At 42.1% G+C, this 26,845-nt stretch overlaps 1 protein-coding gene across 5 annotated transcripts in view; it reads right to left on the bottom strand.

Moving 5' to 3' along the window:
• LOC129715783 (uncharacterized) overlaps positions 1–26,845 on the bottom strand; it is a 337,613-nt gene that overhangs the window by 268,735 nt on the left and 42,033 nt on the right. For 4 of the 5 annotated variants that reach the window (XM_055665662.1, XM_055665654.1, XM_055665638.1 and 1 more), the window contains one exon: positions 26,244–26,322. In XM_055665662.1, coding sequence (XP_055521637.1) covers positions 26,244–26,322 — 79 coding nt within the window. Of the gene's footprint in view, positions 1–7,494; positions 7,568–26,243; positions 26,323–26,845 lie in introns of those variants that run through there. The other variant, XM_055665669.1, reaches the window with a different exon arrangement.

The following is a 26,845-nucleotide window of genomic DNA, read 5'->3' as shown; positions in this document are numbered from 1 at the left end:
CTAAAGATGCAATTATGTGTAGTAATGTTAATTGTAAGAATGTGAAGCAGAGGAGAGATATCTGCTCCATGTATAATGATATAGTAAACACTTTATATGTAGGCAGTAAGTCCTACTGCAAGCATAAAAATAAGATACGTAACATTGGTCCTGGTTGGAATAAGTATGTAGCTGAGTATCATGCTGAAGCCAGTGAAGCCACTAAATCATGGCCTATGGCATGTAGACCCAGACAAGGGCCTGTGCTTGAGTATAAGAAGCTCACTAATGAAGAAGGGTTTCGGCCGGAAACGTTGCCTATTTCCTTCGCTCCATAGATGCTGCTGCACCCGCTGAGTTTCTCCAGCACTTTTGTCTACCTTTGATTTTCCAGCATCTGCAGTTCTTTCTTAAACATATGTATGCTGTTCGCTTCATCTGTAAAAATGAGCAAGCCATGAAGGCTGATTCCATGGCTAAGAAGCTGCTAAGTAACAATGCCACTGATTTTTGGAAAGAAGTGAGAGTTCTTAACAACTGCAAAACATCTCGACCATGCACTGTAGATGGAATCTCCGGAACAGCTAATATCACAGAGTTATGGTGACAGCATTACAGTACTCTATTCAACTGTGTCCAAAGTGATTTGTATAGGGTGGACAATATTGAGAGTAATGATTCAATGGTGATTATGTCACATGAGGTGTATCAAGCTATGAACAAATTGCCAACAACAAAGCAAGTGGCTTAGATCTTATTTCTGCTGAACATCTTAAACATGCCAGTATGAGGATAGCTGCTCTGCTTGTTATTTGTTTTACTGGCTTTATGATTCATGGCTTGTTACCAGACTCAATGTTATCTGTTCTGTTAGTGCTGGTCATTAAGGACAAAGCTAGTAAAGTAGGCAACCTAAATAATTACAGGTCCATAGCTTTAGCCAGCATACTGTCAAAAGTCCTAGAAAGAATTCTGCTAGATAGAATAAATTAGTTTGTTAACTCCACAGATAACCAGTTTGCTCTTAAAGTTAAACATGGCGCTGATGTGTGTATATATACCTTAAAGGAAATTGTAAACAAATATAGAGGTAAAAACTCATCAAATCATGTGCTTTATTGATGCTTCCAAAGCATTTGATCATGTTAATCATAGAAAGTTGATTGTTAAATTGAGTCAAAGAGGGGTGCCAAAATACATTGTGAGAATTCTGGTTTACTGGTATGCCCACCAGACTATGCAAGTAAAATGGGGCAATAGGGTTTCAGCCTCATTTGGGTGTCAGACAATGTGGGAATTTTGTTCCCAGTTATTTTTTAATCTCTATTTCCTTCGCTCCATAGATGCTGCTGCATCCGCTGAGTTTTTCCAGCATTTTTGTGTACCTTTTTAATCTCTATATTGATGATCTGTCCAAGCAATTGAAAGCCTGTAATACTCGGTGCATGATTGGTAATACTCTAACAAAACATAATATGTATGCAGATAACCTTGTGATCTTTAGTCCATCTAGTGCTGTTCTCCAGCAGCTCCTTACTATGTATTCTGTGTATGATGTGGAATATGATATTAAATATAATGCTGGTAAGAGTGCTGTTATGAAATGAAATGAAATGAAATGAAATGATTCAATTTATTGTCATTGTCAGTGTACAGTACAGAGACAACGAAATGCATTTTTAGCATCTCCCTTGAAAGGGAGACACAGGGCGTTGCGGTGTGCCCGCGCCTGCCGCCGTAACATTCCATTACAGGCAAAGGTGGGTGAAGTGTCTTGCCCAAGGACACAACGACAGTATGCACTCCAAGCGGGATTTGAACCGGCTACCTTCCGGTCGCCAGCCGAACTCTTAGCCCATTGTGCTATCTGTCGTCGAAAAATGAAATGATTCAATTTATTGTCATTGTCAGTGTACAGTACAGACAACGAAATGCAGTTTTGTAGACACAGGGCGTCGCGGTGTGCCCGCGCCTGCCGCCGTAATTACATTCCATTACAGGCAAAGGTGGGTGAAGTGTCTTGCCCAAGGACACAACGACAGTATGCACTCCAAGCGGGATTTGAACCGGCTACCTTCCGGTCGCCAGCCGAACTCTTAGTCCATTGTGCTATCTGTCGCCTGTTGATCTGTAGAACCAAATGTCTACAATTTCCTGATTTAAAATTGTCTGATAATAATCTTAGTGTCTGTAATAAAGTAAAATATCTTGGACATTTTATTACAGAACAAATGACAGATAATGAGGATATTTACTAGATGTACGCACAAGCAAACATTCTCTTACACAAGTTTAGTGCGTGTGCAGATGGAGTGAAGTGGTCTCTGTTCAGAGTATCTTGTACACCTCTCTATACTGCACATCAGTGGTCAAACTGCAGAAAAGCAAGCTTACAGAGACTTAAAGTAGCTCATAATGATGCCATGAGAATATTACTTTATTACTTAAGAGATCTAGATGGTGTAGTGCAAGTGAAATGTTTGTGGCTGCAGGAGTCAATACTTTACAAAATGTCTTAAGAAATCTTATGTATAAATTTATTTGCCGGATTAATTACTTTGAAAATGAAATCATCTTGGCCTTATCAAACATAAGGTTTAGCACTGCATGCTACCAATCCCAGGTGTGGAGACATTGGTATAGTTGTCTCGTTGTAGGACACTGATATTTTTCTTCTTGATCTTAAACCTTGTATTGTGCTTTTGTAAGTAATTTACTGTGCTTTTAGTACGTAATTTATTGTGCCTTTGTATGCAATTTATTCTATGTAATGTCTTGTCTTTTATCTGAATATGCTCTGTACAACAAACTATTCAGCCCAAAATAGTGCAGGAATATCTGGAAGAAGTTAATGGGAAACAAAAAGCTGCAGGCATTTCCTTTCAGGGGCTCAATTAGCACCTTTCTTATAACCATATAACAATTACAGCATGGAAACAGGCCATCTCTGCCCTTCTAGTCCGTGCCGAACATTTACTCTCACCTAGTCCCATCTACCTGCACTCAGACCATAACCCTCCATTCCTTTCCCGTCCATATACCTATCCAATTTATATTTAAATTATAAAATCGAACCTGCCTCCACCACTTCCACTGGAAGCTCATTCCACACAGCTACCACTCTCTGAGTAAAGAAGTTCCCCCTCATGTTACCCCTAAACCTTTGTCCCTTAATTCTCAAATCATGTCCTCTTGGTAGAATCTTCCCTACTCTCAATGGAAAAAGCTTATCCACGTCAACTCTGTCTATCCCTCTCATAATTTTAATTACCTCTATCAAGTCCCCCCTTAACCTTCTGCGCTCCAAAGAATAAAGACCTAACTTGTTCAACCTTTCTCTGTAACTTAGGTGCTGAAACCCAGGCAACATTCTAGTAAATCTCCTCTGTACTCTCTCTACTTTGTTGACATCTTTCCTATAATTTGGCGACCAAAATTGTACACCATACTCAAGAATTGGCCTCAACAATGCCTTTTACAATTTTAACATTACATCCCAACTTCTATACTCAACGCTCTGATTTATAAAGGCCAGCACACCAAAAGCTTTCTTTACCACCCTATCTACATGAGATTCCACCTTCAGGGAACTATGCAGTTATTCCTAGATTCCTCTGTTCAACTGCATTCCTCAATTCGTTACCATTTATCATGTACGTCCTATTTTGATTTGTCCTGCCAAGATGTAGCACCTTACATCTGCCTTTTCAAGGAACAAGACTTAGAATAATTAACTTTCAGTGAGGATATGTCCCACTTGGCCGTCATTTGCGCGTATTTTACGCGACATCATTTACGCGACATGACGCGAGTGTCATGTCGCGCACGTGATGTGCACATGGTGCGCATTACGCGCACATGGTGCGTGGTGACATCAACAGTGAAGCGCAGTTGCGAGCGGCTTCCCAGGATTTTGGAATGTACAAAATCTTCGTGGGCCATCTACGTGACGCGCAAATGACGGCCAAGTGGGACAGGCCCTTAAGGAAATCTTCAATCAGCTCTATCTGATGCTTGCCTACAATGACAGTTAGTCCAGTCAATCTAGCAAATTTGAGGGGGTTATCCACCACTAATTGCAAAATAATTTATTATATTGCAGTACATTCCAGTACGGTCCTCTAAACACCATACTAAAAGTCCTAAAAAATCTTAGCATGTGAAAGTGGTGTATGCTTTCCGCCATTAGAGAAACTTCATATTTCATAACTTATTTCATAACTTCAGGAACATTGCAACTTGCCTAACTGGTAGCAGTGGTACTCCACAGTTTAGTCCAGAAATCTCACTAAGCAAGAGCTCACTGGTGTGACCTACAACACCAGTGAACAGCAGTGAAAGACACATCCAAGTCCAGACAAGAACGGGACACCTACAAGTTAATTGGAGCCATTGAAGGAATGGGATCCATTCAGTAGTGAGCCATCCCTGCATAACATTGTGAGTGGTGATGCTGCACATGAAAAAGTGAATGACAACAAGGCAAGATCTGTAGGCCAGGGGATACTAGAGTCAATGGTTGGGGAAAAATGTGAACGAGTACTCTGTCCAAAGAAAAAATCAAGATCCAACCATTGTCATTGGCGGAGATCCAGTTCAGGTCGATCCACGGTTGCTTTTCCAGCAGCTGAGTGGGAAGATCAGGAAGATCCAGCAGCCTTGTTTCAATACGAGCTTTGTAGTCATCCCACACCGTTATTTGACAATGTTGGGCTGCCAAGAGAGAGAAACAAAGCGGCACTAGGTGATGCCCTTTGGGAGATGGTGAAACAGGATCAGACAGACCCTACTGGTCATGATCTACATTAGTTGAGAGCATTTGTCATATGTATGTTGCATATGTAACAAATCGGTATGGAAAGGCAGCCATTGTCTTCGATGGTTATGAAGTTGGGCCTGCCATCAAGGATGCTACACACTGCAGACAAACTGGCAGCCCCAAGGGATCAAATGTGATATTCACTGGAGAGACTTCGCTGAATCTGAAGGAAAATTAGTTTCTCGTCAACAGAGTCAACAAACAAAGGTTTCTTCACATGCTGGGTTCCTTCCTTGAGAGGGCGGGCTGCACAACATTTCTTGCCAAAGGAGATGCAGACATCATGCTCGTCAAGACAGCAGTAGAGTCAGCGAAGGTTGTTGACACCAATCTCATTGGTGATGATGATACAGATCTGCTAATCCTGTTGTGCTACCATGGAAATGCAATCAAGGAGCTATTCATGAAACCTGAAACCAAAGTCAACACCAAAAAGCACAGGGTATGACACATAAAGAAGACAATGAAGATCATGGAAAAGAAAATCTGTTCCAGACTACTCTTCGTACATGCATTGCTTGGATGTGATACAACATCAAGACTTTATGGTGTTGGCAAAGCAGAAGCCCTAAAGCAAGTCCAGAACAATGTTGATTTCCAGCAAGTTGCCGACCTGTTTACAAAAGAGGGTACTGCAAAGAAAGATATCATTGATGCAGTAGAGAAAACCCTAGTCTACATCTTTAATGGCAAGAAGGGTGAAGGTATAGATGCTCTGCGCTACAAGCGTTTCTGTGAGAAGGTGGCACAAAGCAACACATTTGTGGAGCCTCAGACATTGCCGCCAACATCTGCTGCTACACTGTATCATAGTCTGTGAGTATACTTTTAGATTCGGACCAGGAAAGAGACGACTGGATAATTGAAAGCAGAAGAAAGGGGATGGAAGATCAGTGATAGTCAATTAATGCCAGTACAGACACATCTCCCCACTGCACCAGAGAAGTTGACCAATATATTCAGGTGCATCTGCAAGACCGGGTGCAGCACGAGAAGATGCGCTGGCAAGAGTATTCCCATTGACTGCACATGGATGTTTGGAGTGTTTTAAGCGGCTGTCCCACTGCGGCGACCTAAACTGCGAGTTCAGAAGAGTATTTTCGATCTTCAAGCTCAAGGGCACTCGCCTGGATTTGGCCCTAGCCTAAGATTTTGTGATTCAGTGCTTGTTTAAAATGATTGTTATGAGGGGCATATATAAGCTAGATAGTAGGAAATATTTTAGAGAGATACCTAAAACTCGAGGGTAGACTATTGGGGAAGGGGTAAGAAGTTTAGTGGATTTCTGAATAGGATTTATTTTCACTCTACAGATGGTTGGAACACACAAACTGGAGGAACAGCAATCATAATACTTTTGGATAGCTTACAATCCAACAGTATGAACATTGTATTCTCCAATTTAAGGAAACTCTCTTTCCGTGCTCCACTCTCCTGCCCACCCTTTCCCCTTTCAACCCACTCCCCTCCATTCACCACCTGTATCGCATCCTCTGGCTTTCACTCTTCTCCTCATCTGACAATCTTTTCGGCTTGAGTCCACCCATCCACCAATCAAAACTCCCTCACCTGCATCAACCCATCACCCAGGCTTTTTCCCACTCCAATCACTTTTCCAGTTTTCTGGCCCCTACGACAATCGGTCTGAAGAAGCGTTCTAATCTAAAACATCACCTACCATGTTCTCTAGAGATGCTGCCTGACCCGCTAAGTTACTGCGGCAGTTTTTTTTTGTAAACTGGCATCTGCAGTTTTTTGTGGACATGATGTGCCAAAGGCCTGTTTCTGAACATGATATTAAATGTCTGTATGACTCCATTACTATGACCCTTTCAGATATTGCCCCACCCTGTCCATTCCTTCTTCTCTCCGATCCAGTCCAGAAGCAGATGCAAAGCATGAAAGTGCTTTATGGACTCAGGAAAAGCTTCTTCCTCCTTGTTACCAGGCTTCTGAACCATAATCAGGTTCAAGAGTTCAAGAGTTCCAGAGAGTTTATGGTCATGTGTCCCAGATAGGGCAATGAAATTCTTGCTTTGCTTCGGCAGAATATTGTAGGCATAAATAAATACAGAACAGATCAGTGTGTCCATATACCATTGAATATGTCCATTAATGTGTCCATTAATACCATTGAGAGTCGTCGTTCCCGTTGCCTTTTTTTCAGGCGACTGCCGACAACTTGACAGTCGCCGGCAGTCGGCTGAAAAATCGCCTAAGTGGGTCAGGCCCATAATCATTCTCTTTGGATGAAGACATTTCCAATCACATGCTTTCTAAGGTTACTTCCTCTTTCTTTTTATCGTCACATACTCTCCTTCCAGCACCCTCCAAAACAAGTTCTAAAGCCTCTGAGATAACATGTTGCCTCATCTCTACCTTAATTTACAATCACATTTTTGATAGAAAATACCCTGACAGTTTTTAAGGAAAAGCATGGGAGTTCCCCAGTTTACAGTCCAATATTCATCACTTTGGTAGTTCATTAAAACTATTTACTTGTTAATATATCTCTTTGTTGCAACTTTGTTTCTACAACTTGCCTACATCAGTTCTTTATTTAACAGTTCACTATTTTATTAGCTGTGAAGTACAGGAGAGAGATGCATTATACAAATACAATTTCTGCCTTTCAACATGCAATCGCAACATTTCTGGATTTTAAAAAAAATGTTTTTAATTTTTTATGTACTTACCCCATTGCCCACCATGTCTGGCCATAGGTCCAGGTCTATCTGCATTTGATGAAGATGAGAGATTTGACAAATCTGTTATAACAAGAGAATGCATGTAAATCATGGTGAATAGGATTCAAATGCCTCGTATTGATAGCTAATGCCATACTTATTTCTCTTGGGTTTCTCTGTTATTTTTTATTTTACTCAGGGTGTAAAAGCGATCAAGAATTAAGCATTAGCGAGACCCCTTTCATATTATTTGAATATAATTGTAACAATACACCCAATGAATGTCATCCGAATTAGGTTGAATATTTATTAAATAGGCTTGCTTTCATCTATTTCAATATTTAAAACAATAATTTTATATCGAAGTCACGTGAGTGACTACTTGAAGGGCCTGCCAGCCCCATGCGCATCAATACATTGATGCACGGCGTGCAAGTCGGAGCAGTTCGAAACTGCTCTGGCAGGTAAGTTAATTTTGTACTTCAGCGGGCCGCTGCGGGCTCCGAACGGGAGCAGGTACAGTGGGCCCGGATTAGCTGACGGGCGCAGCCTGTGAGGCTGCCGCCGTTGGAGATCCGAACGGGAGCAGGTGGCCGAATTTGGAGGCTGCCGTGGGGCTCCGTAGGAGCTAGGATATGATATGCGCTGCCGGTGATGCCGGCCCAGCCAGGTCAGCGATCGTTGCTAAAGATTAGCAGAAGCCGGTGATTTAAAAATAGCTTCGGCCAGGGCAACCGCCAGGTAAGCTCAGCTGCCGTAGCACCAAGCAATTTTAAACATAGAATGCTGCCGGCTGAGGTCGGCTCAGCTTACGCTGCTGCAGCGTATAGTGTATGCATTATTTTTTATTGCAGCTATAAATATAGTTGGCAGGGTTTTAATAGCGGTTGCCGTTCGGTCACATTTGTGACAATAGTAGCAGAGGCCTTGTCGGCTTCGGAAGCCGCGGTCTCGGGTAAGGAAGCAGCCGTTCCAGGTGGCCCAGCCGCTGAGAGGACTCTCCCGACGCCGGGGCATTAGCACCCGGCCAGAACGGCCAGGAACATCGGGCCTCCGTAGAGGCAATAGCGGAGGCCTCAATAGGCCTGACTTTGGGAGAACTGGGGATTGGGACTGGACATTGTGCCTTCCCCCACAGTGGTAATCATTGTGGGGGGGATGATTTTTTGTGTGTAAGTGAATATTTTAGTTTGTGTCCAAGATGGCTGTCGGAAGGGAGAGTGTACGCTGGCGCGGTTTAGCTGCTGCTGCTCTCTCTTCACATTGTGTTTTTGATTTTTTTGTCATTGGATCGAATTCTGTCTTTAATTTGTGTATTTATTATTTATTTTACTCCGATTATATGCTTTTTTTACTCTTGTTAATTTCTATAAGGTGTCCTTGAGACATTGAAAGGCGCCCACAAATAAAATGTATTATTATTATTAGATAGCATACAAAGGTCATGTTTAATACTTTGGTAATATTACGATGTATCTTATCATGCCAATAAAGTTTTAAATCGAAAATGAATTAAATTGAATACAAAGGATATTTTTTTTATCACTTACACTAAATGGTGTAGTGAAATTTGACTTCCCATTGCAGTTCAGATATAACACATCCACTGGTTCTCCCTTATCCACTCTACTAGTTACATCCTCAAAAAATTCTATAAGATTCGTCATACATGATTTACCTTTCATAAATCCATGCTGACTATGCCCAATGATTTCACCACTTTCCAAATGTGCTGCTATACCATCTTTAATAACTGACTCGAGCAGTTTCCCCACTAACGATGTTAGACTAACTGGTCTGTAATTCCCTGTTTTCTCTCTCCCTCCCTTTTTAAAAAGTGGGGTTACATTAGCTACCCTACAATCCTCAGGAACTACTCCAGAATCTAAAGAGTTTTGAAAAAGTATCACTAATGCATCCGTTATTTCTGGGGCTACTTCCTTAAGTACTCTGGGATGCAGCCCATCTGGCCCTGGGGATTTATCGGCCTTTAATCCATTTAATTTACCCAACACCACTTCCCAACTAACCTGGATTTCACTCAGTTCCTCCATCTCATTTGACCCCCAGTCCCCTGCTATTTCCGGCAAATTATTTATGTCTTCCTTAGTGAAGACAGAATCTCCGTACAACTCCGAAATGGAGCAGTCTGTCGGCCCAGGTTTGGGTTTACTGGCAGCATGGGCTGACTAGTATCTTTTCACTGTCTCTGGGTAAGATCAGGTTGATGCAGAGACATTGGCAGGGTGCCTTGCATAGTAACCTCTGTAAGTTCCATGTAGGAACAGCTTGGTTACCCTGGTTCAGGGTAGACCACCATGGAACTGGCTGGCCATCTGGGTCATATTGACCAGGGAAGCATTGCCTCAACATCTGTGATTGAGGTTATCAGGCTGCTCAGTAGAATTAAGTAGTTGAAGTCTCCCACAACACATGTTTAAATTTCTGCTCAGTTAGTAGAGTTGCCAGTTCATTGGAAACATCATTGCCATCCTCTCTGGGATAGGTAGCTACTAGCAGGAAGCTGGTCTGGCATATAATCTTTTTACCTGACCTGCAGGTTCATGTTGTGAATCAAAAATGTATTTATAATAATCCGTAGGTTCTCAACAGCTGTATTCCTGATTGAGTGGATTATGGGTCGAAGAGATTGTGTTGCGCACTCTGGCAACTCAGATAAGTGGTCTCACGGAGGATGAGTGGTCTGCCCAAGAACAAGAGGGGTATATTTCTGATACTACTCAAGATTACAGAAACATGGAGCATGCCGAATCAGGTTAGGATTTGTCTAATCTGATCATGTGTTTAGTTACCAGTTTAAGATGAATGATTGGCTTTCAGCAATTTAACTGATTCAGAGAATAGTAAGATTAAACGAGAACTTACCAGTTTGAAGTTTGATCTTTATTTTATGAGGCGTTACGTTGAGGGATTACGTGAAGACCCCGCCAGCACGCATGCGCGACATTCTTCAAAGCAGCGGTGTGAAATCACAGACAACAGTAGATGAAATAAACATAGTAAGATAAGAGGAACTAGAATACCAGTTGACCTTTATGATAGAGGGTGGGCATGGAGGGCACGTAATCGCTCGACATAACTCCTCATAAAATAAAGATCAAACTTCAAACTGGTAAGTTCTCTTACTATTTTACTTCGGAGTCACGTGAGTGACTACGTGAGGATTTTGAAGATCTATGATTTCATGCCGTGGATCGAGTCCATCCTTCACTCACTGCCGTAGTTGTCCAAGGTAGGAAGTATGTTATTGTATTCAAACATGAATCAGAAATTCAAACAATAATTAATTTATTTTAACAAAAATAATAATGATCCCTTTAATTTGGGATAAACCATATCACAGAATTTAAAATTGTTTCTGCAAACACCGCAGGTTTGTTGATCGGTTTGTTATAAAAGAGTTGGAAGGTCTTCTCCCTAGACCATCCTGCTGTAGCCAGGATATGGTCCATAGGCACTTCCATATCTCTAGCTGCCGATGTTGCTGCAGCTCTGGTGGAATGAGATTATAAAATGCCAGTATCCACCCCAGCAGCTCCCAAAACCTGCCTGAGCCATCTAGAGATGGTCTGCACTGATACCCTGCTATGAGGCTGTTTATGGCTGATCCATAATCCCAATTCACTGCCTCTTATGTTTTTAATGATCTCTAAATATAGCAGAAGGTGTGTCATAACACACAGTCGAGTATCTGAAGGGTATGCCCGAAATTCCAAATTAAGTCCTGATGATCCTGGCCTGTTTTGCTTCACTAAACAAAAATGTATCTTGTTTGTTGATACTATCATGTTATCCAGCCTCAGTTTATGTAGGGACTGGACCCTTTGAGCTGAGACCAGTGCCATCAGTATGACTGTTTTAAGAATCAGCTTCTCAGGGACAGGGACATTGCTGGTGACCAACTCCTTAGCAATGTTAGAACAACAATGACATCCCATATCTGGGAGTACCTCGCTCTAGGAGGGTTTGTGTTGTATATACCCCTCATAAGTTTAGAAACTAGAGGGTGAGATCCCATGGAATGCTGTCCTAGTCCCTGCCACAAGTATGCTGACAGGGCACTTCTAGCACAATTGATAGCGCTGTAGCTCAGACCTTAATCGAAATAAAGGCTGGCCAGGAATTCTAGGACATTGGTAACTGTAGCTGTGTTGTACGCTATACCAGTCCTTGTGCAATACAACTCCCATTTCCTTATATGAGAGGTATTGCTTCTTCGTTGATTCCCGGTAGACCGCCGTGATCATGTTCATAGTTCTGTCCATCAGCACCAGATCCAGGAGTGGTCTCTTTAAATTCTGCAAATCAATAGATTGATCCTGTCATGGCATGGGTGACTCTCGCCTGTTACAGGATGGACCAACAGATCTGGTCATTTGGCGACGGACAAACATGGTTCCGAGACCGTCGAGAACCACAGGGAACCATGGCTGAGTAGGCCAATCGGGTACCACCAAAATACCTGACGCAGAGTCTAATTGTATTTTCCGTAGAACCCGACTGATGAGGCAGAAGGGGGGAAAAGCATAGAAAAACAATTACCCCAGTCCAACGAGAAAGCGTCCATTGCTGGTGCCCCAGGGTCTGGTTCCCAAGCGACATATGTTGGCAACTGGTGATTAAGTCTAGATGCAAAGAGATCGATATCTGGTGTTCCATATCTCATTACAATATCAGCAAATACTTTGTGGTCCAACATCCATTCAGTGTTGTCATTAAATTTTCATGACCTGGTGTCTGCCACTGTATTAAGCTTACATGGTAGGTAAGTCGCTGATAGCCAAATATTTCTGCTGATACACCATTGCCAGAATGTATTAGCCAGATTGTCACATGATATCTATTTAATTCCACCCATATTATTAATATATGCCACCACTGTGGTATTATCAATTTGTAGGCGGACATGCAGATGGTGCATTGTTGAGCAATATGCTTTTAGCCCATAAAACGCACCCAACATCTCTAAATAGTTTATACCCAGTGTTTGTGGTAACGATGAATACCACCACTACTGGATATGGTATTAGTAGCTCCCCAGCCGTGAGCGCTGGCATCGGTTTGTAATATGAATGATGGGTTACTGATAAAGATGGAGTTGGAACTATGCCAAATATTTTGCATCCACCATTGTAACTCCAAAATTGCTTTGGCTGGTAATTGCATTGGCCAGTCAAAATGACCAGCATGTTGTTTTAGTGCTTGCACCTTTGCCCTTTGTAAATTTTGATAATGCAAAGGTCCAAACTGTGTAGCTGGAAATGCTGCTTTCCCAATTTTCCCAATTACCCTTTTCCCAAGTTTCCCAATTACCCTTGCTACCTGTCGAATGGATAGTTGACTGATGACAACCAGGTTGTTACAGGCCTCCATTAGGTCTGCTGCTTTATACTTTGGCAATGTTACAGACATGTGGAGTCAATTGTGAACCCCATAATCCATAGTCGTGGATGGTGTCAACTTTGATTTATCTGGATGGATGATAAACCCCAGTTTTTCAAACAAAAGTTTGGTAGCTAATACAGCTGATTTAGCTAGTTCCAGGGTTTTCCCCACAATTAATATATCATCAAGACATGCCATGACAATATGTTTTTGTTTCCGGAGTAGTGCCAAGGCTGGTTTTAATATCTTGGTAAATAGTCTTGGGGCTGAAGTTAACCCATTAGGCAACGCTTTATACTGCCATTTTTGCCCCAACCAGTTAAACTTTAGGTATCGGCGATGATCCTTTTGTATAGGTACCGAATAGTATGCATCTTTTAGATCAATACATGCCATGAAGTAACCTTCGGAAACCAATTGTTTGGCAATAACAAATGTTTCCATTTTGAAATGAATATACTTTACAAAAGTATTCAGTTTTGTCAAGTCAATGATGATGTGGCATCCACCATCTTTTTTGGTTTTTGTGAATATGTTGGATACAAATTCTAGAGGGTCATGTTCTGATCTCTCTATTACTCTTTTGGCATATAACCTCCCCAGCTCTGTATGTCCTTCCAGTTTTTCCTGTTGTGAGAGCACAAACTCTCGGCTAGGCACATGTTGAACTGGGGGCATGGCTTTTTGGATAAATTCAATTTCATATCCCTGAATACTTTGTAGTATATAAGGGTCAGTAGTAATAGACATCCATGCATCCCAAAACAGGTGTACAGAATCTACACCTTTTATGTTCTGGAAGGAACCAGACCCACCTACCTCCATGGTTACCGGTGGAACATTCACTTCTTCTGTTTCTGCCTCTTCTGCGGAAGAGGCGCATCTTCCATGAGGGTCGCTCTGGGCCTTGGCCTAAAAAAGATCTTTGTGGTTGTTGTGTGGCCCTCATGCTTTCACCAGCGTCCTGGTGTCGTTGTCTCCTGGTGGATGCATAGGGGTGCTGCAATCTGGGATAAATGGTTTTGCTCGTTGATGATGACTCCCTCATGAGTCCGACGGCTTTAGCCTCATCGTCGAGCTCTTTGGCTTGTTTGCATAAATTTCCTCCAAATAGCAATATTTGCGGTTGTGTAGTAGCAGTCTTACACAACCCAGCAAATTTGGAGTTTAATGCAGGTCTAATGGTGGTCTCTTCCTTAGGAAATTCATTTCATATTGCGTATTACAGAGTATTACAGATGAGTGTCCGTCATCTCCGTTCCATCCACAGAACGAGCAAATGCCGTTATGCCCGATGTTAGAAGTTCCAATATCTCTGCATCTTAACCTCCTGGGTTCTGATGCCGGCTCGAATGTACCCCCAGATAGCACTATTCACTGCAGGGACATTTAATGAGACACAGTTCTAAGGAGGCATGTATTTTGCTGTTGTCTCATTGACTACCTGCTCCTGTAGTGGATGAAAGGACAGGTAGTCGATGCTGGCTGCCAGCTTGGGTTGTAACGGCTGTCCTGTTTGCGCTGGCAACGCAAATTTCGTGATGACCACCACCAGCAGCTCTTGTGGATCCTGCTCCCCCAGAACACTGCCGGTTTCTTCAGCCATACCAACTTCTTCGGAGCCAGCCCAGCCCTGGCCCATAATGATCCCTTCTGTCGAGGGAGATGCATTATACAGCCCTGGGTAAGGTGCTGTAATGGGTGTCCTAAGACTCCCATGGTGACCATATTCCATCTCACGGAGCATGTCATGTTGGAGCATTTGCTCATTTACCGCTCCATGCGGGAAATGCGGTCACCTCCACTGCTCCCCGGCAGCGAGTCCTCCTGGCCCGACTCATCCAAGTCAACCGGCCGGACCGACCTCTGCTTCGCTTTCCCACCAGTCCGCTTCACTGGTTCGGGCTGTGCAGCTCGCGGTGCTGGTCCCAGCTGAGCAGGTGTTACATCGGCGACTACCGACCGCAGTAACTGCGGTCCAGGTGCCGCTGGTCACTGTTGGCAGCCGGAACGTTCGCAGTCCCCCCCCCCCCAGCCAGTCGAGACGCGACCCGTTTTGACTTCTTGCCCTTGTCCATGGTTAACTGCAACAGAAAACACAAGGGCATAATAGACGACCTCAGGTTAGTGACTTACCTGCAGGTCCCGTTTTTAAACATGCCACGGGAGAACTCTTCACCTCGCCTGTTGCTGTGCAATGCGAGAGACGATATGCCGCACATGCGTGCTGGCGGAGTCTTCATGTAGTCACTCGCGTGACACCAAAGTAAAATCGATCTTCAAGATGCATACTTTGCCATATCTATACACATGAGGCACAGATTATCTGGCGTTTTGATAACAAAGCCAGTAGTGGAAGCTAATTCTGCCCTACTCAGATCAAAAGGCATTGTGTCATCGAGTTTTGGATAATAGGCTAAATTTGCAGCTGATAAAACTTAGGGGTTTATCAGTAGATACCTCTTGCGATATTAAGGATGAGGCAACATGAAATTTTATAGTGCCAACTTTGCCTATTCATTCAGGCCATGGTAAGGCGGCTGAAGCAACTCCCATTTACTCGGCACGAGTGATGGCTGAGGCAGCCTGTCTTCTTGGGCAGTTAGCTCTGCACGATTGTATGGGAAGTTTGTGAACAAAATATGTGAGCTACTTTTAAACAGAAGTAACAGAGGTTTGTGTGGCTTTCAGTTTGGGCCTACAGAAGCGTTTATGTGATAGCACAATTGACACTGCTTGTGCTGCTTTGTCATTCTCTATAGTACCAATAAGTGGGACAATAAATGATTGGTTATTCACCCGCTGTTCACTAACGTTATGCAGGGTGTCTTTTATATGACCACTCTAAAAGACTACGCTCATTGTAGTGAGCGATGTATATCAGTAAATCATTATGCAAATGTTCTTCTACTGTATTCCTAATTGGAGCAGTATTTTTAAGTTGATTATGCTTTCAGCAACTGATTTCAGCACAAAGAACAGTCTTTACTCAATCTCTGGCTCGGTCTCTGGGTCATAACTGACATTAGGTTAGCTTGTTATGGGAATTATCTCATAAGCAAAATGGGCATGATTACATACATTTGGAGTGACAGCATACCCACCAGTGCAGATATTGGAGGTGTCATTATGTATACAAGTACGCTGAGCTTGCTAGTTAGTACCTATGAGATGAAAGATTGTTTCTTTATTGTTATTCAATTGTCTCAAGATATTGCTGATGGCTCATTAGCAGCCAAAAGAATGGATAGTTCCCTTTCATCATACAGCAAGAGGCTTACATAGTGCGTGTTAATAAGTTATAAAATTTGGTTGAATATGTCTGGATATTTGCAGATAGAATTCTGCACAGTGTTGCATGAGTTATTGTCTAACTCAAAGTCAATCGGGACTATGGACCGGTTAAGAACAATGGCCATGTATGAAAGTTAGCATCATGGTATTAATAACCCATGTTTTTCTACCATTAATGGTTTATCTGTTTAAGTGTTTCACACACAGATTGGGTGACTGCATGAAACCACAAAGCTTTGAAGGCTTCACGTAGTCACTCACGTGACTTTGATATAAAATAGAAAGATTAAACAAGAACTTACCGTTTGAAGTTTAATCTTTATTTTATGAGAAGTTGAAGTGAGGGAATACGTACCCTTCACTCCCAACCCTACATCTCATAAAGATCATTTGGTAGTTCTAAGGTCGTTAATCTTTCTATAGCTTAAGTTCAGCAACTTGTCTGTGGTTTCATACAGCTGCTCTGAAGATTGACGTGCATGCGGTTGGCGGGCTCTTCACATATTCCCTCACTTCAACTTCTCGTTTAATCTTTCTATTATTCTAGTATATTGTTATTGGGGACATGAATGCAGATATCGCAAACAGGAACTCATTATTTGCCAATCATATGGCTCAGTTATGTCAAGATAATAATTTTATTTTGTCAAGCAAAGTGTTTTTACCTACAGATAGTTATACTTATATTAGTGAAGCCTGGCGCACTACGTCATGGCTGGATCATTGTATTAGTACAGTTGGTGCACATGCCTCATTGGGGTGTATGAGTATTCTGTATAGGCCAGCAATGACTGATCATATTCCTGTTGCTATGTCAATAAATGTTGAACATTTACCTGCGGTATCCAGAGATGGAAATAGTGTTAACACAGAAAAACTGGTCAACTCTCTCAAAGGAAGACATCTTAATCTATTATGCTCATACACATAAATCCTTAAGCAATATTCATCTACCTAAAGATGCAATTATGTGTAGTAATATTAATTGTAAGGATGTGAAGCAGAGGAGAGATATCTGCTCCATGTATAATGATATAGTAAACACTTTATATGTAGGCAGTAAGTCCTACTGCAAGCATAAAAATAAGACACATTACTTCAGGCCTGGCTGGAATAAGTATGTAGCAGAGTATCAAGCTGAAGCCAGTGAAGCCATTAAATCATGGGCTATGGCAGGTAGACCCAGACAAGGACCTGTGCTTGAGTATAAGAAGCTCACTAATGCAAGATATAAGTATGCTGTTTGTTTCATCTGAAAAAATGAGCAAGCCATGAGGGCTGATTCCATGGCTAAGAAGCTGCTAAGTAACAATGCTACTAATTTTTGGAAGAAGTGAGAGCTCTTAACTACTGCAAAACATCTATACCATGCACTGTAGATGGAATCTCCAGAACAGCTAATATCACGGAGTTATGGTGACAGCATTACAGTACTCTATTCAACTGTCCAAAGTGATTTGTATAGGGTGGACAATATTGAGAGTAATGATTCAATGGTGATTATGTCTCATGAGGTGTATCAAGCTATGAACAAATTGCCAACAACAAGCAAGTGGCTTAGATCTTATTTCTGCTGAACATCTTAAATATGCCAGTATGAGGATTGTATTGTATTGTATTGCATATCTTTATTGTCATTTCCTCAGTATTCACATACCCAGAGGACACAAAAAAACGTTGCTCAACCAGTGTCCATTCAGTGTGCATTAAAAATAAATAGAAATAAAAATACATATATCATGAACAAATTTAACACTCTACTAAACATTCAACAGGCCTTCCGATCGGCAGCGGCACGACAGTGGCTCTGCTGCAGTGTGTCCAGGTTGGTGGTTGGTGCGCGATACTTTGGCAGGGGGCAAAGTCCGTTTAGCAGTCTTATAGCCTGCGGGAAGAAGCTGAGGAGCATCCTGCTGGTTTTACAGCTAATGCTCCTGTACCTCTTCCCAGATGGCAGGATGGAGAATATGTGATGCGATGGGTGGTAGGGGTCTTTGATGATGGAGATGGCTCTGCTGATACATCTCTTCCTGTATATGTCCAGCAGGAAAGGGAGTGGAGCACCAATAATCCTGCTGGCGGTCTTCACAATCCTGTCAAGTTGGTGTCGTTCGTACGCCTTGCAGCTCCCGAACCAGGAAGTGATGCCGTAGGTCAATGTGCTCTCGATTGTCCCCCTATAAAAAGTCTGTAGGTGTGTAGTGGGGAGACCTGCTTTACGTAGTCTTCGGAGAGGGTGTATTCGCTGCTGGGCTCTCTTGACCAGTGCTGTGGTGTTGGCCGTGGACGTCCTATAGCAGATAGCTCCTCTGCTTGTTATTTGTTTTACTGGTTCATGGCTTGTTACCAGACTCAATGTTGTCTGTTCTGTTAGTGCTGGTCATAAAAAGTCCTAAAAAGAATTCTGCTGCATAGATTAAATGAGCTTGTTAACTCTACAGATAACCATTTGGTTTTAAAGCTAAAGTTGGCACTGACTTGTGTATATGTACCTTAAAGGAAATTGTAAACAAATAAAGAAGTAAAAACTCATCAATTCGTGTGCTTTATTGATGCTTTCATCATGTTAATCATAGAAAGTTGATTGTTAAATTGAGTCAAAGAGGGGTGCCTAAATAGATTGTAAGAATTCTGGTTTACTGGAATGCCCACCAAACTATGCAAGTAAAATGGGGCAATAAGGTCTCAGCCTCATTTGGGGTTAGCAATGGTTTGAGACAACGGGGGAATTTTGTTTCCAGTTCTTTTTAATCTCAATATTGATGATCTGTCCAAGCAATTGTAAGCCTGTAATACTGGGTGCTTGATTGGCAAAACATTATGTATGCAGATAATCTTGTGATCTTTAGTCCATCTAGCGCTGGTCTCCAGCAGTTCCTTACTATGTATTCTGTATATGATGTGGAACATGATATTAAATATAATGCTGGTAAGAGTGCTGTTATGATCTGTAGAACCAAATGTCTACAATTTCCTGATTTAAAATTGTCTGATAATAATCTTAGTGTCTGTAATAACGTAAAATATCTTGGACATTTTATTACAGAACAAATGACAGATGATGAGGATATTTACAGTATGATGTATGCACAAGCAAACATTCTCTTACGCAAGTTTAGCGCGTGTACAGATGGAGTCAAGTGGTCTCTGTTCAGAGTATCTTGTACACCACTCTATACTGCACACCAGTGGTCAAACTACAGAAAAGCAAGCTTACAGATACTTAAAGTAGCTCATAATGATGCCATGAGAATATTACTTAAGAGATCTAGATGGTGTAGTGGAAGTGAAATGTTTGTGGCTGCAGGAGTCAATACTTTACAAAAATATCTTAAGAAATCTTATGTACAAATTTATTTGCCGGATTAATGACTTTGAAAATGAAATCATCTTGGCATCAAACATAAGGATTAGCACTAGACGCTTCCAATCCCAAGTGTGGAGACATTGGTATTGTCTCGTTGTAGGACACTGATTTTTTTATTTCTTGATCTTAAACCTTGTTTTGTGCTTTTGTATGAAGTGGCGGCGCTGCCTTAGCAGCTGCGGCTCGCCTGCAGTCCGTCTGTTTTTTCTTTTTTGTTGTTGTTTTCTTTTGTCCTGTTTTAGTTAATTTTAGTTTATTAGGTTGTGTATGTGTGGGGGGGGGGGGGGTTGGGGGGGGGGGGGGGGGTGGGAGAAACATGTTGTTGGGCTCTTCCTTCGGGGGGATGAGACTTTTTAATGTCGTATCCCTGTCTCCATCTGCACTGAGGGCAAATGATGGAGCTGTTCCGGCGGCGGACCCGACTTCGGGGCTGTGGCGGCATTCCGGCGGCGGACCGACTTTGGGGCTTTTCCGGGTTGTAGCAGAGAACCAGCGGCGGCAGCCCGACTTCGGGGTTGTGGCGGCTTCTGGCAGCAGCGGCCCGACTTCGGAGGCTCGGCCGCGGGCCCAGTGGACGACATCGTCGGGAGCTCGCAGGTCACAGGTTGGTGACCTGTTTTTCCGGAGCTCCCACAACAACAGCTTCATCCGCTGGACTGGAGGGCGGCAGCTTCAGCAGCTTCGACCACCCCAGGCCGTGTAGTTTGAACCGGCCCGTTCGCGGAGCTCGGATTCAGTCACGGAACTGACTTAGTTACCATCACCCGGCGGGGTCAAAACATCGGAAGCCTGGATCGCCTCAGCGCAGAGGGAGAACAAGGAGGGAAGAGACAAAGACTTTAAGACTTTTGCCTTCCATCACAGTGAAGAGGTGCCTGGTGAACTCACTGTGGTGGATGTTAAATTTGTGTTTTCTCGTGTGTTTTTGTTATTTTTATTATATGTATGACTGCAAGGCACGAAATTTCGTTCAGACCGAAAGGTCAGAATGACATTAAAGGATACTTTGACTTTGACTTTTATTCTGCTTTTGTAAGTAATTTACTGTGCTTTAGTATGTAATTTATTGTGCCTTTGTATGCAATTTATTCTAGGTAATATCTTGTCTTTTATCTGAACATACTCTGTACAACAAACTATTCAGCCCAAAATAGTGCAGGAAAATCTGCAAGAAGATAATGGGAAACAAAAATCAGCAGGCATTTCCTTTCAGGGGCTCAATTAGCACCTTTCATACATCTGCCTTTTCAAGGAACAAGACTTAGAATAATTATCTTTCATCTTTCATTGAGGACATCTTCAATCAGCTCTATCGGATCCTTGCCTATAATGGCAGTTAGTCCAGTCAATCTAGCAAATTTGAGGGGGTTATCCACCACTAGTTGCAAAATAATTTATTATATTGCAGTACATTCCAGTATGGTCCTCTAAACACCATAGTAAAAGTCCTAATAAATCCTCGCATGTAAAAGTGGTGTATGCTTTCTGCCATCCGCCATTAGAAAAATCTCATATTTCATAATTTATTTCATTAATTCAGGAACATTGCAACTTGCCTAACTGGTAGCAGTGGTACTCCACAGTTTAGTCCAAAAGTCTTGCTATGCAAGAGCTCACTGGTGTGACCTACCACACCAGTGAACAGCAGTGAAAGACACATCCAAGTCCAGACAAGAACGGGACACAGAGGACACCTAGAAGTTAATTGGAGCCTTCAAAGAATGGGATCCATTCAGCAGTGAGCCATCCCTGCATAACATTGTGAGTGGTGATGCTGCACATGAAAAAGTGAATGACAACAAGGCAAGATCTGTAGGCCAGGGGATACTAGAGTCAATGGTTGGGGAAAAATGTGAACGAGTGCTCTGTCCAAAGAAAAAATCAAGACAACCATTGTCATTGGCGGAAATCCAGTTCAGGTCGATCCACGGTTGCTTTTCCAGCAGCAGAGTGGGAAGATCAGGAAGATCCAGCAGCCTTGTTTCAATACGAGCTTTGTAGTCATCCCACACCGTTATTTGACAATGTTGGGCTGTCAAGAGAGAGAAACAAAGCGGCACTAGGTGATGCCCTTTGGGAGATGGTGAAACAGGATCAGACAGACCCTACTGGTGATGATCTACATTAGTTGAGAGCATTTGTCATATGTATGTTGCATATGTGACAAATCGGTATGGAAAGGCAGCCATTGTCTTCGATGGTTATGAAGTTGGGCCTGCCATCAAGGATGCTACACACTGCAGACTAACTGGCAGCTCCAAGGGATCAAATGTGATATTCACTGGAGAGATTTCGCTGAATCTGAAGGAAAATTAGTTTCTCGTCAACAGAGTCAACAAACAAAGATTTCTTCACATGCTGGGTTCCTTCCTTGAGAGGGCGGGCACAACGTTTCTTGCCAAAGGAGATGCAAACATCATGCTCGTCAAGACAGCAGTAGAGTCAGCGAAGGTTGTTGACACCAATCTCATGTGTGATGTTGATACAGATCTGCTAATCCTGTTGTGCTACCATGGAAATGCAATCAAGAAGGAGCTATTCATAAAACCTGAAACCAAAGTCAACACCAAAAAGCACAGGGTATGACACATAAAGAAGACAATGAAGATCATGGAAAAGAAAATCTGTTCCAGACTACTCTTCGTACATGCATTGCTTGGATGTGATACAACATCAAGACTTTATGGTGTTGGCAAAGCAGAAGCCCTAAAGCAAGTCCAGAACAATGTTGATTTCCAGCAAGTTGCTGACCTGTTTACAAAAGAGGGTACTGCAAAGAAAGATATCATTGATGCAGGAGAGAAAACCCTAGTCTACATCTTTAATGGCAAGAAGGGTGAAGGTATAGATGCTCTGCGCTACAAGCGTTTCTGTGAGAAGGTGGCACAAAGCAACACATTTGTGGAGCCTCAGACATTGCCGCCAACATCTGCTGCTACACTGTATCATAGTCAGTGAGTATACTTTTAGATTCAGACCTGGAAAGAGACGACTCGACAATTGAAACCAGAAGAATGGGGATAGAAGATCACTGATGGTCAATTAATGCCAGTACAGACACATCTCCCCACTGCACCAGAGAAGTTGACCAATATATTCAGGTGCATCTGCAAGACCAGGTGCAGCACCAGAAGATGCGCTTGCAAGAGTATTCCCATTGACTGCACATGGATGTTTGGAGTGTTTTAAGCGGCTGTCCCACTGCGGTGACCTAATCTGCGAGTATCTTCGACCTTCAAGCTCGAGGGCACTCGCCTGGAAAATCTCAAGCTGGATCGACCTTCAGCGATGAAACCGCGAGCTGGATCGACCGACCGCACACACACACAAACACATCGTAAAGTAGGAGGCCAGGGAAATCGGGGGAGCGCTGTCTGAAATTCACACCCACGATGAAGAGGAAGGTAAAAGACGGCTGCACAGTGTATGGTAAGTCCTTTAGAGAGTGTGGAGGAGGGGGAGAGAAGGGGGGAGAAGGGGTGGAAAAGGAGGTGGAGACACTTTTAAGAAGCCAGACAATTTATAATAAAGTTTAGTGAGCATTTTACCTACCGGTCAGTTTTCCTTAATCCTGAAAACTCCAATGAGCCAATTAAAATGCCCGGTCAGCAAAGGAGATTGCCTACAGCTGCCCTCAACTGCCTTTAACTACATAGCAACCCCACTCCACTGCACTATGAGTTAAAAAGAACCATGCCGACCAATCTTTACTTGTGGAAAATTTTTCAACATGCTGAAAATTTTTCCGCGACCTAGCTGAGGCTGCGAGTATGCAGGAATTTCCCTCGAGCATGAAGGAGAGTTCCAGTGACCTCATAGGACCTCCTAGGACCATGTGTCGACCATGCTGCGAGTTTGAGTCGAGCGCAAACTCTTCTAAACTCGCAGATTAGGTCGCCGTAGTGGGACAGCCCTTTACAGGTCTAAGTTGGGGACATTGATCTCAGGTGGAGATAGATGACAGTAGTGCTGTTGAGTGATGTTGCCTGAAATTTCACGAAGAACACTAGCCAAATTATAGTTGTGAAAACGAATGTAAATTATGTCTATTCTCATCTTGATTGGGTGACACCACCTTAAATATTCCAGGTATTACTTTTGCTGCTTTATCCAATTTTCATGCTTGCTTTCTTCTGACTTTATGTTTAGATGCCATTGTTTGTATCAGACACATGGATGCAAAGATATCAGACAATGTTTATTTTCTCTGATTCAAAAAGCTAAGTCATGCAAGTTACTCATAATATTAACCTGTGAAAATGTTCATCATTTTCACAGATTATGAAAACATGGTTTTGGATAATTGAATTGCTGCTTATATTACAAATGACACTGGAAATCATGAATTTTCTCTAATGGCAGAAGCTACACCACTTTCCCACGGATTTATTTAGGACTTTTAGTATGGTGTTACCATGCTGTAATTCACTGCAGTAAAATAAATTATTTTGCAATTGGTGGTGGGTGAAGGTACTACTTTGACTGGACTAAGTCTTGCAAGGACAATTTTGCCTAAATTCATAAAACAAAATTTTCTATATCATTCAACTGTGTCAAGAGAAATAGTGAATGTTTCATGTCAAAGATCCTTAAATTAACTATTATAGGTAATGGCAGCCATCCATCAGTGCCGGAGAAATATACAATATAATGCAATTCCAGGGATGGCAGGACTGTCATATGCTGAGAGAATGGAGCGGCTGGGCTTATATACTCTGGAATTTAGAAGTATGAGAGGGTATCTTATTGAAACATATAAGATTATAAAGGGTTTGGAAGTGCTAGAGGCAGGAAACATGTTCCCGATGTTGCCGGAGTCCAGAACCAGAGGGCACAGTTTAAGAATAAGGGTTAAGCCATTTAGAACGGAGATGAGGAAACTCATTTTCACAGAGAGTTGTGAGTCTGTGGAATTTTCTGCCTCAGGTGGAGGCCGGTTCTCTGGATACTTTCAAGAGAAAGCTAGATAGGGCTCTTAAAGATAGCGGAATCAGGGAATGCAGTTGGTGAGACCACACCTGGAGTATTGCGTACAGTTTTGGTCTCCTAATCTGAGGAAAGACATTCTTGCCATGGAGGGAGTACAGAGAAGGTTCACCAGACTGATTCCTGGGAAGGCAGGACTTTCATATGAAGAAAGACTGGATAGACTCGGCTTGTACTCGCTAGAATTTAGAAGATCGAGGGGGGATCTTATAGAAACTTACAAAATTCTTAAGGGGTTTGATAGGCTAGATGCAGGAAGATTATTCCCAATGTTAGGGAAGTCCAGAACTAGGGGTCACAGTTTAAGGATAAGAGGGAAGTCATTTAGGACCAAGATGAGAAAATCATTTTTTACACAGAGAGTGGTGAATCTGTGGAATTCTCTGCCACAGAAGGTAGTTGAGGCCAGTTCATTGGCTATATTTAAGAGGGAGTTAGATGTGGCCCTTGTGGCTAAAGGGATCAGGGGGTATGGAGAAAAGGCAGAGATGGGATACTGAGTTGGATGATCAGCCATGATCATATCGAATGGAAGTGCAGGCTCGAAGGGCCGAATGGCCTACTCCTGCACCTATTTTCTATGTTTCTATGATATGGGGAGAAGGCAGGAACAGAGTACAGATTGGGGATGATCAGTCATGATCATATTGAATGGCGGTGCTGGCTGGAAGGGCTGAATAACCTACTTCTGCACCTATTGTCTATAATTTGATATACTGTATGCTGTAGAAGAGACAGCACAATATCCTCTATTCCAAGAGGGCTGAAGACACAACAGACAGATCAAGTAAGTGGCTGTGTGGGCTTCTCAAGATCTGGGCTGTTATTGACCACAAGCCTGTCAACCTGAAGCTGTTGCATAGCAGCATGGACATGTAGGACAACTAAAAGATATTCAACATGATTGGAAATAGCTTGTATCAAAGCCACGTTACATTCATTTTATAGTACATTACTGCGTAACCAATCTTTTAGCCACAATAAAGGTGGTATATAAATGGAACACGTAAGTAGTTCATGCAGGTGCAATAACAACATTTAAAAGATATTTGGCCAGCTAAATGGAGAGAAATGTATTAGTGAAAATCAGTGAATATTTGGGTGATGTAGGTTACATGGTTGAATTGCAGGCAAAGTGTGCAGGCTGTGAAATGTAGCTTGCAGCTGTCCAAAAGATGAGTGCATGCTGCTTCAAATGAACATACAATATAAATCCTGGCTGCAAGATAAATGATGGGACTGTAGTAACATTACATGCATTAGGTCGCATATGAAATTTGCAGATACATTGAATGATCCTGTATTTATGTCTAATGTATGCATACATTATGGATGTTAATTGTTTATAATTTACATATAATTTGTGATTTTGTATGTTGTTTTGAGGCTATGTGCCCTATTATGGCTGCCACAAGAAAGAATTTAATTGTATCTGTATTTCAATGTACTTGTGCATATGATAATAAACATGACTTGACCAAAGAGGAGGTTTCAAGTATTTGCATTTGTATGCCATATCATCTGTTTCAAACACAGACCCCACACCGATTGATACCACCTTCACTTTGGCAGGTGCTACACTTCTAGTACAATATCTGTGCATATCATTTGCCCAACTGCATATCCATTTACCTGTTTTTATCTGTATAATGGGCACATCATAATCTTTTTTTTATTCACAGGTCTTTATCATTCTTGCTCTTACCCCATCTACCTGTATGCCTCCTCAAAGGGCATGCTATCTTCATCATCCATTGAATCTTGGGCTCCAAAAGTTGGATATCCTATTAAAATTAAAATAATTAATGTTTTTAAATCTTGTTGTAGCACAACATTTCGGAGAGTAAGTGCTTAATTAATTAAAAAGCATCCATCGTGTGACAGAGGAGGCAGAGAGTTTTGTATTTATTTTCAAGCAAATTATATTGCTTCTTTTCATACAATAATATTGTAAGATACATTTGAGACATATTATGTGATAAGCGCGGGTTTGCAGGAAATGTTATTTAAGAATAATTAAAATAAGGCAGTATTAGAATCGAATCACTACTCGTTCCAGGGTGATGGATTAATAAAACTAGGTGCAAGTTAAGATATTGACAACAGGTTTGGGGATAAGAACAAGCAGATGTAAATTACTATTCAGATAAATCTGACATGTTATCTCCAATATATTGCCCTTAAGATATTGTATACTGAATATTCTGTCTTTATGAGCATCTTTATAAGTACTCTGCTATTTTGAAATGAGCTTTGGAATTGATGTAGGAAAGTCTGGAGATTATAAGAAAATTGTAATATGTTTAA

This window comes from Leucoraja erinacea, chromosome 2 (genome assembly GCF_028641065.1).
Source record: "Leucoraja erinacea ecotype New England chromosome 2, Leri_hhj_1, whole genome shotgun sequence".
Taxonomy (NCBI): Eukaryota; Metazoa; Chordata; class Chondrichthyes; order Rajiformes; family Rajidae; genus Leucoraja; species Leucoraja erinaceus.
The sequence above is the reverse complement of the archived record's forward strand: the minus strand, read 5'-3'. Positions and strand labels throughout refer to the sequence as shown.